This window comes from Oncorhynchus clarkii, unplaced genomic scaffold, assembly GCF_045791955.1.
Source record: "Oncorhynchus clarkii lewisi isolate Uvic-CL-2024 unplaced genomic scaffold, UVic_Ocla_1.0 unplaced_contig_13380_pilon_pilon, whole genome shotgun sequence".
Taxonomy (NCBI): Eukaryota; Metazoa; Chordata; class Actinopteri; order Salmoniformes; family Salmonidae; genus Oncorhynchus; species Oncorhynchus clarkii.
The window spans coordinates 50,579-64,653 of NW_027258580.1; the positions used below are offsets into that span (position 1 = coordinate 50,579).

Sequence of the window (14,075 nt, forward strand, 5' to 3'; positions counted from 1 at the left end):
GGATGTTTTTCAGCGGCAGGGACTGGGAGACTAGTCAGGATTGAGGAAAAGATGAATGGAACAAAGTACAGCGAGATCCTTGATGAAACCTGCTCCAGAGAGCTCAGGACCTCAGACTGGGTCGAAGTTCACCTTCCAACAGGAAGGTTCACCTTCCAACGACTCTAAGCACACACCCAAGACAACGCAGGAGTGGCTTTGGGACAGTCTCTTAATGTCCTTGAGTGGCCTGGACTTGAACCCGGTCGATCATCTGTGAAAATATATGTAGCGCAACGCTCCCCATCCAACCTGACGAGCTTGAGATGATCTGCGGAGAATGGGAGAAACTCCCCAAATACAGGTGTGCCAAGTTTGTAGTGTTTTACCCAAGAAGACGCAAAGGCTGTAATCGCTGACAAAGGTGCTTCAACAAAGTACGGAGTAAAGGGTCTGAATACTTTTGTAAATGTGATCTTTCAATCTAAACCTGTTTTTGCTTTGTCATTTTGGGGTATCGTGTGCAGATTGATGTGGGGGGAAAAACAAGTCTATCCATTTTAGTATAAGGATGTAACATAACACAATTAATACTTTCCGAATGCACTGTAAAGGCCTTTGAATGAGGTGTGGCAGTAGGTGCCAGGCGCACCGGTTTGTGTCAAGAACTGCAACGCTGCTGTGTTTTTCACGCTCAACAGTTTCCCGTGTGTATCAACAATGGTCTACCACCCAAAAGACATCCAGCCAACTTGACACAACAGGGGCCAGCATCCCTGTGGAACGCTTTCGACACCTTAGAGGCCTTAGCCTGAATTTGTCAGGGCATGTGGAGGGCAAATGGGGTTGCAACTCAATATTAGGAAGGTGTTTCTAAGGTTTGGTATACTCATTGTAGATGTCATAATTGCATGTTTTCAACCTTATTGGTCATATTGGAAGATCAAAATTAGTGTTTTTTTATTTATTCTAAAGAGATTGTAGCCGCGCACCTAACTATTCTGTCCATGCCTGCAGCAGATCTTGCACCACCCATTGTCTCTGAAATAGTGTTTTTTATGTGTTCAACTCACATTGAAAAGCTAGTCAATGAAGTTTAATGATGGTAGATGGATAGATAAATGGATGGGATTTGGCAGCCACTCATGGGGAAATGTTTCTTTCATACCTCTGTTTCCTTATTTGCCTGATTTTGGGGTTGGCAGTTATAACGATGGGGGGGACAAAGACCTGTTGAAATAAGTCACACTGCATCTGACCGCTCTCTCCTATTTTCATCCATTTCAATGAGCTCGTCCACAAGATCCGACATGTGTAATCATCTACAAGTAACTTGTAAGACATATATTCATATCTATACCTAGCCTGTGTTAGGTTTAGGTGCTCCCTTGTTTACTATCACATGTTGTGGTTGAGAGATGGCGTGATTTGGGGAGGCCTTGTAACAGGGGCCACTTCCTCTTATCTCAACCACGGAGAGACAGATGTCAACCGGCAGACCCACCATTGCATGTCATTCTCCCCTTCTAGACAATCCCCATGGAATCAGTGCTAAAACACCAGGCTCTTTGGTATTGTGTGCAGTAGGGAAACCTGTGGCTGGGCTTTGCAGTGTTGGGGCCCAATTTCATTTGAACCCAATAGGTTCGTTTTACAGTCCCAAATCATACATTGTCCTGGTCCTTCTTGACCCATTTTGAAACTCATGAATAGAGAAGAGACCTGGTTCACCTCAGAGATGGTCCTAATCCCTTGTCTCTCTGTAGATGGGTATGGCTGGCAGTCCTTTTGGGCAGCAGTACGGTCAAGGCGGGGCCCAGCAGCAGATGGGGGTGAACGCCCAGCAGCAGCTCCGGAACAAGGCAGCCCTTGCCAACAGCCTGCCCCCCTTCCCCAGTGACCTGAAAGGGGCCAACAGCCTGCCCCCCTTCCCCAGTGACCTGAAAGGGGCCAGTAGCATGCCAAACCTGGTAAGTTCCTCCAACTTTGTAGAAAAGGAGAAATGCAAACCTGCGGTAAGTTTACACGATGACCTAAACGGAGGATTCTGGGAAAGATCTGTTTCCATTTGGATCTCGAGCCTCTTCGTCTCGCCCCCTTAAACAGTTGGAATCCGATATCTGTCTGGGGGCCACAAAAAATCAGCTCTCAGATCTGATGTGGTCCCCATGCCTTTGTGTTTCAGACTTGTTACCTTGCCCCTACCCTCCTGGTGTTCTCACATATGAAAGTACTGACTATACAAAAGATATGTTGGAATCTCCACTCAGTTTATCAGAGGGTTAAGTGAAGCCATCATCATATTAATGTGCCTACCTACCTAGTCCTTTCAGATGTTTGAACACTGAAGAGATTAGATTAGGCCCTGGTTAGAGGACTGGTCTCTAAAACCCCTATCATTAACCCCTAGATCCTACGTACTATGGGAGGATTGGTTGAAGCAATACGGTGAAAATGACCCCCTGCCTATCAAATCCTTTCAGATTTAGTCTCACGTAGTGACAACTCTCCCGAAGTCTGAGTCCATTAGTCTCTGCATTGACTTTGAATAACGCTGCAGTTCCCAATGCCACGGTATTGGAACAATTATTCTGACACATTTCTCTTCCATCTCCAAAAACCAGGCCTGGAATGCAGAATGAGAGATTGTTGGAAGGGGAAACATTTGTTAAAAGACACTCCACTCAGAATATTGTTGTACAGAGAGAGAGAGAGAATGAGGGAAAGAGGAAGAGAAAAAGAGAAGGGTCTCTTTCAAGGCACTGAGTAAATACTGCATGCAAATCTCTCTCCCAGGAACAGGAAAAGGGCCTAATGAACTCATTACAGAGGAAATAGTTGTGTTTCTATTTTGGTTAAAGGTTAATGGAGTCTTATGTGAAATAGTTGGATGTTTACCAGGCCTTTTGAGGGGGGGGGGGGGGTCGGCTTTTATTTCTTTTTGATTAATTCACTGGCTGCCGCCCATTATTCTGTCTGGGAATCGTTCTTTCTCTGTTCACCACTCTTCCCCCTGCCGCCCTCCGCTCTTTGTCTTTCTCACACAAGTGTTTTCCCTCTTTCTCCCTAATCAAACCTCACCCCGTTGATCTCGGCATAAATGTGTTTATGTAGATCAGCTTTTCTTTTTCAAATTGTGAAAGTAATGTACTTGTATAAGTAGGCTTAATTACCGGGATTGGGTGATTCCATTTCAATATAAACGGTTCAGGGATACAATTCAAGCAACCCAGTTCCAATTCAAGTAATTGGGTTCAAGCTAAGTTTCAAATAAATCCAGTCTGCCTCACTTATTTGTTGCGTTTCCCTCCCAAGGCCCAGATGCAGCAGGTACCCTCCATGGTCCCTGGCGGTGGGGTGTCTGCAGCGACTGCGAGCCACACGGCCGACCCAGAGAAGCGCAAGCTCATCCAGCAACAGCTGGTCCTGCTGCTCCACGCCCACAAGTGCCAGCGGCGGGAGCAGGCCAACGGGGAGGTGCGGGCCTGCGCCCTGCCACACTGCCGCACCATGAAGAACGTCCTCAACCACATGACCCACTGCCAGGCCGGCAAGTCCTGCCAGGGTGAGTGTCTGGGGAAGGGGGGTTGTGGTGTTGGTTGCTGGATAAGTGTTGGGGGACTGAGCCTGTGTGAATATGATTGAACACACACTCGTTAATGTCCAACGGGATATCAGCTTTACTCCATTTAATGTAAGAGACATTTATATCTTCTTCTGCTGTTTAGAAGGCTATAGTTTGTTGATTGACGTTGAAGTCAAGTTGGTTATCTTTCTCTGTGCTGCTGTGTCCAAAGCCCCTCTCTCCTCTTTCTCCATGGCTCCATATGAATTAGTCTTTCTGCTGTTCCCGGCATCCTATCTGCTCAACTACTTCTCAACCGTATTGGAGGAGAAGGTTGAAGGTCCCTGCCCTCTGACCTTCTCTGTGTGTTTTGAGGAGGAAGTGAAGAGAGGATTTGCAGAATTGAGGAAAGATTAATTTGGAAATAACCATTGTCTTCCATTCCCTCCCTCCTATTTGCCCCGGTGACTGACTGAAATCCCGCTCCAGCCTATATTAATAGTGAGGACACCAGCAGCTATAAATCCCGGGGCTTGTTTTAAAAGCCTGTCTGGGTGCTTAGGCCTAATGTAAATACTCAAGTGGCTTTAGTCTCCACACTGAGTCTGGGTGGCTACGGCGCTTTCCTGCCGCCCCGTGCTGCTCTGGACATTAAAGGGTGTCTCTAGGTCGATGGCCTCTGACTTTTAACCCCTGAGGTGCCAGTCATATTGGTAATGTGTTTTAATGGCTATGGGGTCAAATGAGGATATATGATGTTCTAGGTCTCATCCGGTTTTAATTGGGTTGTGCTGTTTACATGTTTTTAAAATGGTTTATATTAGTGATTATTTGTTTAAATGGCCTTGTTGTTTGGGTTTGCCGGTTCCAATGTTGTATTTGTTTTAACATTTTGTGGTGTAATATCTCACGTACCTACTAGCCCTGTGGGATAGCCCGCTAGCAATTCAAATAAATAATCGTAATATTAAACATTTATGAACGTAAAAGTATCTTATATCATTTAAAATCTTAAATTCTTGTTAATCTAACTGCATTGTCCGATAAACAGTTGGCTTTACAGCGAAAGCATACCATGCAATTGTTTGAGGACGATGCCCCACAACATATTTTTGAACCAGCACAGGCTTCATGAAATCACAAATGGCGATTTAAATAAATTGCTTACTTTTGAAAATCTTCCTCTGTTTGCAATCTCAAGGGTCCCAGCTACAACATGAATGCTTGTTTTGTTAGATAAAATCCTTCTTTATATCCCAAAAGGTCTGTTTAGTTGGCGCCATCGATTTCAGTAATCCACTCTTTCAACAGACAAAGGAATCCAAAGAGCTACCGATAAACTTTGTTCAAACAAGTCAAACTACGTTTCTATTTAATCCTCAGGTACGCTAAAATGTAAATAAACTATAATTTTTCATACAGAATGAAGTTTTTTCAATAGAAAAGTGAAATTGGCAGGCGTGTGTTCTCTGTCTCGCGCGAACAAATAGATTTTCCACTGAGACTCTTTGTGCCAAAACTCCTAATTCTTACTAATTTTGTAAGAAACAAGCCTGAAACCTTGAACAAAGACATCTAGTGGAAGCCATAGGAATTGCAATCTGGGAGCTAGAATTGCATAGGACCCATAGCTTTCCATTATAAGAGCCTGGGACATAAAACTAATAATAATTATGGTTGGGTTTTTCTTTAGATTTTCGACTATATCAGTTGTGTTATAGTCGCATACATTATTTTAACATTTCTACAAACATCAGTGTTTTCTATCCAATGCTAGGCCTGAGTAACAGGCAGTTTACTTTGGGCACGTCAGTCAGGCAGAAATTCAGGAAAATAGACCCTAGCCCTAATTTATTAATGATAACTCAAATACTTGAGGCTTTTCTTTAAGTAATATAAACTCTGGGATGAGACTTATTTGATGTTAACAGGAGTAGAATGATCTCTTTTATACTCTTGAAGGGATGAATCTGAAACTTCCACTTAAGTTAATGCATTGGTATCAGTAGCATGTTCACCACCGTGTGTCTCTAAAGCCCCTAATCATGCTGTTATTGGAGTCTTCCTCCACAACCATTTGCTTCCATTCCCTGGGTCTAAATCAAATCTATTACAGCAATTATCTGACTGTGTGAACACAATGGTACCTTTCTGTTAGTCCACAGGGCCCATTAGGCAACAGTCACATTAGGCTTGGAATAGTTACTAACTTTTGATTTCTGTTAGTCCACAGGGCCCATTAGGCAACAGTCACATTAGGCTTGGAATAGTTACTAACTTTTGATTTCTGTTAGTCCACAGGGCCCATTAGGCAACAGTCACATTAGGCTTGGAATAGTTACTAACTTTTGATTTCTGTTAGTCCACAGGGCCCATTAGGCAACAGTCACATTAGGCTTGGAATAGTTACTAACTTTTGATTTCTGTTAATCCACAGGGCCCATTAGGCAACAGTCACATTAGGCTTGGAATAGTTACTAACTTTTGATTTCTGTTAGTCCACAGGGCCCATTAGGCAACAGTCACATTAGGCTTGGAATAGTTACTAACTTTTGATTTCTGTTAGTCCACAGGGCCCATTAGGCAACAGTCACATTTGGCTTGGAATAGTTACTAACTTTTGATTTCTGTTAATCCACAGGGCCCATTAGGCAACGGTCACATTAGGCTTGGAATAGTTACTAACTTTTGATTTCTGTTAGTCCACAGGGCCCATTAGGCAACAGTCACATTAGGCTTGGAATAGTTACTAACTTTTGATTTCTGTTAGTCCACAGGGCCCATTAGGCAACAGTCACATTAGGCTTGGAATAGTTACTAACTTTTGATTTCTGTTAGTCCACAGGGCCCATTAGGCAACAGTCACATTAGGCTTGGAATAGTTACTAACTTTTGATTTCTGTTAGTCCACAGGGCCCATTAGGCAACGGTCACATTAGGCTTGGAATAGTTACTAACTTTTGATTTCTGTTAGTCCACAGGGCCCATTAGGCAACAGTCACATTAGGCTTGGAATAGTTACTAACTTTTGATTTCTGTTAGTCCACAGGGCCCATTAGGCAACAGTTACATTAGGCTTGGAATAGTTACTAACTTTTGATTTCTGTTAGTCCACAGGGCCCATTAGGCAACGGTCACATTAGGCTTGGAATAGTTACTAACTTTTGATTTCTGTTAGTCCACAGGGCCCATTAGGCAACAGTCACATTAGGCTTGGAATAGTTACTAACTTTTGATTTCTGTTAGTCCACAGGGCCCATTAGGCAACAGTCACATTAGGCTTGGAATAGTTACTAACTTTTGATTTCTGTTAGTCCACAGGGCCCATTAGGCAACAGTCACATTAGGCTTGGAATAGTTACTAACTTTTGATTTCTGTTGTTTTTTCTTTGGCTCTGTGATTTACTGGACAAAAGCATGTTTTATGTGCCCAGGTGTTTATTTGCCCAGCTTATATGGTGTCTTGGACAGGGAGTGGTCATCTTGTCATAGCTACTGTATGTGTTTTTCAATGACTCGTTGCCTTCTCTCTTCCTCTTCTGTCATCCCTCATCTTTCTTGCTCTTTTTCTGTCTTTCATTCAATCTCTTTCCTTTCTCTCATTCATCATTCTCTCCCTCCCCCCCCCCCCCCCTCCCTCTCTCTCTTCCTCTCTTATCCTTCTATCCCCTCAGTGGCTCACTGTGCGTCGTCCAGACAGATAATTTCTCACTGGAAGAACTGCACGCGGCATGACTGTCCCGTCTGCCTGCCGCTGAAGAACGCCAGTGACAAAAGGAACCAGCAGCGTGAGTACCTGTTGTTTTACCCTAGGACCCTTTAGGACCCGTGTGTGTGTGTGTAACATTGGGTTTTGTGTAATATCATCCCATACAGGTGTTTTGGCATTAGCATACAGTGCATTCGGAAGGTATTCAGAACCCTTTTCCCACATTTTGTTACGTTAGAGCCATATCCTAAAATTGATTCAATTGTTTTGGTTCCTCATCAATCTACACTCAATATCCTGTAATTTTTGCAAATGTATTTAAAAACATAATGGAAATATAGCATTTTCATAAGTATTCAGACCCTTTTATTCAGTACTTTGTTGAAATACCTTTGGCAGCGATTACAGCCTCGTCTTCTTGAGTATGACGCTACAAGCTTCGCACACATGTATTTGGGATGTTTCTCCCATTCTTCTCTGCAGATCCTCTCAAGTGCTGTCTTGTTGTATGGGGAGTGTCGCTGCACAGCTATTTACATGTCTCTCCAGAGATATTTGATCGGATTCAAGTCCGGACGCTGGCTGGGCCACTCAAGGACATTCAGAGAATTGTCATGAAGCCGCTCCTGCGTTGTCTTGGCTGTGTGCATAAGGTCATTGTCCTGTTGGAAGGGGAACCGTCACCCAGTTTGAGGTCCTGAGCTCTCTGGGGCAGGTTTTCATCAAGGATCTCTCTGTACTTTGCCTGTTCATCTTTCCCTCCATCCTAACAAGTCTCCCAGTCCCTACCGCTGAAAAGCACTCCGACAGCATGATGCTGCCACCACCATGCTTCACCGTAGGGATGGTGCCAGGTTTCCTCCAGACGTGACGCTTGGCATTCAGGCCAAAGTGTTCAATCTTGCTTTCATCAGACCAGAGAATCTTGTTTCTCATGGTCTGAGAGTCCTTTAGGTGCCTTTTGGCAAACTCCAAGTGGGCTGTTATGTGCCTTTTACTGAGGAGTGGCTTCCGTTTGGCCAATCGACTATAAAGGCCTTATTGGTGGAGTGCTGCAGAGATGGTTGTCCTTCTGGAAGGTTCTCCCATCTCCACAGAAGAACTCTGGAGCTCTGTCAGAGAGACCATAGGGTTCTTGGTCACCTCCCTGAACAAGACCCTTCTTCCCTGATTGCTCAGTTTGACCGGGTGTCCAGCTCTAGGAACAGTCTTGGTGGTTCCAAACTTCTTCCATTTAAGCATGATGGAAGCCCCTGTGTTCTTGGGGACCATCAATGCTGCAGAATGTTTTTGGTAACCTTCCCCAGATCTGTGTCTCGACACAATCTTGTCAGAGCTCTACGGACAGTTCTTGCTCTGACATGCACTGTCAACTGTGGGACTTTATATAGACAGGTGTGTGCCTTTCCAAATCTTGTCCAATCAATTGAATTGACTAAAGGTGGACGCCAATCAAGTTGTAGAAACACCTGAAGGATGCGGGTATTGTGTGTAGATTGAGTTAATGCTGTAAAGTAACAACATGTGAAAAAAGTCCAAGGGTCCGAATACTTTCCGAACGCACCGTAGATAAACCGGTTGTTGTCGCCCCTCAGCCAGTTTTCATACAGAAATCTGTCTCAGTGTTACATCTGCCACATTACATTTCATTTAAATGTATTTACATATTGTAGGCACAGATACAAAAACTGACACATTTCATTTACAACAGATGCATTGCACACTATAACACACTTGAGCTATAAATGATTTGCGATGTAAATCGAATTGAATTAGTCACATGCGCCGAATACAACAAGTGTAGACCTTACAGTGAAAAGCTTACATTGTTGATTAAGGGCTTGTATGTAAGTTCATTTTTAATTATTTTTTTTACAATGTAACTGAATTGTCAACAGAGAAGCATGCTGAGCTGAGAGCATAGAACCCTAGAGTGAGTGAGTGAGCGAGTAAAGTTTTCAGTGGCGCCACCTGCAGCCGCATCCCTAGCTGTGCTCTGTGCTTGCGCTGCTGGCTCGCTCTGTGCTTGCTCGCTGGCTGTGAAGGATTCCTGTAGAATGCTGGGCCTGTAATCTGACACCCTGGGGGGGGGGCTCCGGAGTTTCTATCTGTGGGGGAGGAGCTCAGGGGGAGAAATCTCTCTGATTGGCCAGAAAACCGGTGACCGATTTAAATCCCCCCACAGAGGCAACCTGCATATTCTCTCTGCCGGTCACAGATCAACATACAGAAAGCAAAGAGCAGCAGTAGTAGGATCTTTGGGTGGAAGCGGATAAATATTATTTTAGATCATAACAAATGTAGGCTTTACAATTTTGTTTTGTTTAACAACTTGAGTTTTTTATGACTTCTATGAGAAAAATAATTGATTTAATCTTTGCCAATCAGTAGATTGCTTTTCATCAAATGTAACATCAAATGTAACTTCCTTTTCTGGAAGGGTATACTAATGATTTATTAACATAGGCCCAAGCCAAGTCCTAACTGTAGTTCTGTTTGAAAACTGGGGGAGATTGGTGAGTTATGTGCAGTTGGGATTCATCGCAAGTGTTCATATTTACTCATCTCCCTCTCCACCCACCACCCTCTTCAATTTGATACAAAAGTTATTGTATTGCCAAAGCAATAAGGTTTCTCTTTGAAATGTTTCATACATGTCTCCGCTCCCTCTCCAGCCATGCTGGGTTCGCCCGGCGCCAGCCTGCAGAGTGCCATCAATGCCACGGTGGGCACAGGCCCTCCCGGCAGCTCCCCGGGTTCCTCCATGAACAGTGGCGGGGTCAGCAGCGGGCACATCGACCCCAGTTCCATGCAGCGGGCCTACGCTGCCCTGGGCCTGCCCTATGGTAACCAGTCCCCTGCTCAGGGAGGACCTGGAGGACAGAACACAGCCCAGGGAGGGCAGCAGCTACGCTCCATCAATGCACTAGGTAAGAATGTTGCTTGGTCTCATTGGAGTTTTAGGCTAGGTTACTGTAAAGCACTTGAGGACAGTAGGATAAGAGCATCTGCTGAATGACTCAATTGTAAATGTAAAAATGGGTTGATAGATGCATTCGATTGATTCAACTGAATTGAATTTTGCGTTTGCAAATATGCACAATTTGAAATCCCAGAGGATGAAATCCCAGACACATATAGTGTCACATACACATTTGGTAAAGTTCTCTGTATAAGGGTCTCTCGTGTGATGAGTCGAAGTGGTATAGTGAGGGTATTGGTCACTGTTTTGGTGCTAATGCTGCCTCTGGTTGGCTGTGTTCTCTCCCAGGCACTAACATGAACATGGCCGGAGGAGGGGTGGGCGTGCCCTCAGAGACCGGCATGCTCTCGGACTCATCGCTCCCCTCGTCGCTCAACAAGTGAGTCCGCTCACCCATTTAGATTGTCTCTCTTAATTCTGTGCCCTAGATCACTCCAACTGGGTGGTACAGAGCTGGGCCCACTACAGTGTACAGCAGCACTCACCATTTTTACAATGAGCTCCAAAAGTATTGGGAAAGTGACAATTCTTTTGTTTTGTCCCTGTACTCCAGCACTTTGGAATTGAAATTATCAAATGACTATGAGGTTAAAGTGCGGACTGAGCTTTAATTTGCGGGTATTTTCATCCATATCAGGTGAACCGTTTAAAAATTACAGCACTTATTGTACATTGTCCTCCCTGTTTTAGGGGAACAAAAACAGTAAGATTAATTAACTTATGTGTATTAAGGTAGTCAAAAGTATGTTATTTGGTTCCATATTCCTAGCTTGAAATGATTGCATTAAGCTTGTGACAACAAATTTGGCGGATGCCAAATATAAATTAATGGTAAGTAATGTATTGTCACTTTGGAGTCACTTTTGTAAATGAGAATAGAATATGTTTCTAGAGACTTATACATTAATGTGGATGCTAATATGATTACGGATAGTCCTGAATGAATCGTGAATAATGATTTGAGAAAGTTAGTCGCACAAATATCATGCCTTCTTGACATGCCAACCTCTCACCATACAATAACAGGGGAGGTTAGCATTTTATATCATACCCCCAAGACATGCCAACCTCTCACCATACAATAACAGGGGAGGTTAGCATTTTACATCATACCCCCAAGACATGCCAACCTCTCACCATACAATAACAGGGGAGGTTAGCATTTTACATCATACCCCCAAGACATGCCAACCTCTCACCATACAATAACAGGGGAGGTTAGCATTTTACATCATACCCCCAAGACATGCCAACCTCTCACCATACAATAACAGGGGAGGTTAGCATTTTATATCATTCCCCCAATACATGCTAACCTCTCACCATTACAATAACAGGGGAGGATTGCATTTTATATCATACCCCAAGACATGCTAACCTCTCACCATTACATTAACAGGGGAGGTTAGCATTTTACATCATACCCCCAAGACATGCTAACCTCTCACCATTACATTAACAGGGGAGGTTAGCATTTTAGTGGGGGTCTGATATTTGTGCATTTAACTTTCTCACTCATCATTATTTACAGGTCATTCAGGACTATCCGTTATCATGCTATAATCCACATGAATGTAGATGTAAATAAGAATATAATATGCTTCTAAACACAAGTGACTCCAAAATGACACTACATTATTTACCATTCATTTTATTCAGACCCCTTCACATTTTCCACATTTTATGTTCCAACCTTATTCTAAAATGTATTAATTAAAAACATTTCCTCATCAATCTACACACAATATCCCATAATGACAAAGTGAAAAACATTTTATTAAATTTGTACTTTTTGCTATGAGACTCGAAATTGAGCTCAGGTGCATGCATCCTGTTTCCTTTGATCATCGTTGTTTCTACAACTTGATTCGAGTTTATTTGGAAAGGCGCACACCTGTCTAGATAAGGTCCCACAGTTGACAGTGCATGTCAGCAAAAGACAAGCCATGAGGTTGAAGGAGTTGTCCGTAGAGCTCCTAGACAGGATTGTGTTGAGGCACACACCTGGGGGAAGGGTACCAAAAAATTGCACATCATTGAAGGTCCCCAAGAACACAGTGGCCTCCATCATTATTAAATGGAAGAGGTTTGGTACCACCAAGACTCTTCCTAAAGCTGGCCGCCTGACCAAAGTGGGCAATCGGCGGAGACGGGCTAGAGCTTGATGGCCTAAAAATCATATTTTTTTTCCAAGCGTATGGGTGATTCACAATATCTATGCATTTCAAACAGTCTGCAATAATGTAATGAATTCAGGTATTGTGAAGTTTTATACCTATGCTAAATATAAGCCTCCACAACCATAAGACACACTAATAAGTTCATTATTTGATAAAACTAGTTGAACCTGCTTTTTTTTTGGGTGGGCAGGCAATCACTGATCTGGATTTTAAGTCTGAAAATGCCTTTTTTTTTGTTACAAATTGAACAAGAACCATGTATAATGCACATTCACTAATGACTCACTTCTTGTAGCAGGCTATAGAACATTAACACAGGTCTCATCAGCAGACTCTCACACAAGCCCACGTGTTAGTGAGAATCCAGCTAATATTTATATTTCAACTTGAGCCAACGTGGATCTATTTGCTAGCTAACAAGGACACTACCATCCCTACAATGAAGCATGGTGGTGGCAGCATCATGCTGTGGGGATGTTTTTCCTGCGTTAGGGACTGGGAGACTAGTCAGAATGGAGGGAAATATGAACAGCGCAAAGAGATTCTTGATGAAAATCTGCTTCAGATTGCTCAGGACCTCAGACTGGGGCGACAATTCGCCTTCCAACAGGACAACGACCCTAAGCACACAGACAAGACAATGCAGAAGTGGCTTCAGGACAAGTCTCTGAATGTCCATGAGTGGCCCAGCCACAAAACGTGAAGGTCTGAATACTTTGATGAACAGCAATATGGATGAAAATTCCCTCAAATTAAAGCTGACAGTCTGCACTCTAACTTCAGTTATTGTATAATTTCAAATCAAGTGTGCCAGAGTACAGAGCCTAAACAACAATGTGTCACCATCCCAATACTTTTGGAGCTCACTGTATATTCTATTTAAATAGTAGCTTTCATGATGAAGAAAAAAATCTGCATAAAAACAACTGTTTTTGGCTTAGTTCTAGTGAAACATGTAAATTCTGGTCTTTATTTTAAAAGTTTGAAAGTTTTGATCTGGCTCTTTTTACCCTTAGCGGTTCTACTCTACCATTTGAAATTGTGATGGAGAGGCACCTTGAAGGTGCCTCTACGTCATCTCAAAGGGAAGAGTTGGGTATGAAATCCACTCCCTTGTAGAGGTGCTGGGCGGTACCACCTCGAGGCTTACTATAAAAGTAGGTGACCGCGTGCTTTATTTGCCGATGGTCTTGGTGAGGGGAGTGTGCCAATCAATATATTTTGCGTAACTCTTCCTTGACTAGACCACTATGCAAAAGGCAGTAAGGCACATTTCCACATATGACCAAATGAACCGTTGTTGCTTACTGTTTCATACACATCTACATGATGAACCAATAAAAAATATCCATGAGGTTCATGAGGATTATACTTTTATATTCATAGCTACATGTATCGTAACAAGAAATGGATGACAATGGTCATGTCAACTTGTTTTGCTATGACTGGTGGCACAGTGTGCTAAAACGGTTAGCTCATATTTCAATGGTTGAGTTGTAATCCTACATGTGGCAGATATATTTATAAATCCTTTATTTACACTGTTCATCCCGTGCCCACACACTTCTAGTTCTGAGAAGTGAAAGCCTACCTGTGAGACTGGTTGGCCTGGTAGTAGTTGTAGGTTTTTATACACTACCCAAGACCAACCTGAGAGTT

The 14,075-nt window shown here is 43.2% G+C and overlaps 1 protein-coding gene across 1 annotated transcript in view; it reads left to right on the top strand.

The window, feature by feature from the left end:
- The window catches only part of LOC139397411 (histone lysine acetyltransferase CREBBP-like), a 50,823-nt gene extending 40,128 nt beyond the window's left edge, over positions 1-10,695 (top strand). Inside the window, exons 3-7 of the mRNA XM_071144138.1 lie at positions 1,746-1,949; positions 3,295-3,544; positions 7,219-7,332; positions 9,929-10,183; positions 10,525-10,695. Coding sequence (XP_071000239.1) covers positions 1,746-1,949; positions 3,295-3,544; positions 7,219-7,332; positions 9,929-10,183; positions 10,525-10,619 — 918 coding nt within the window. The 3' untranslated portion in view covers positions 10,620-10,695. The remainder of the gene's footprint in view (positions 1-1,745; positions 1,950-3,294; positions 3,545-7,218; positions 7,333-9,928; positions 10,184-10,524) is intronic.
- The last annotated feature ends 3,380 nt before the right edge of the window (positions 10,696-14,075 follow it).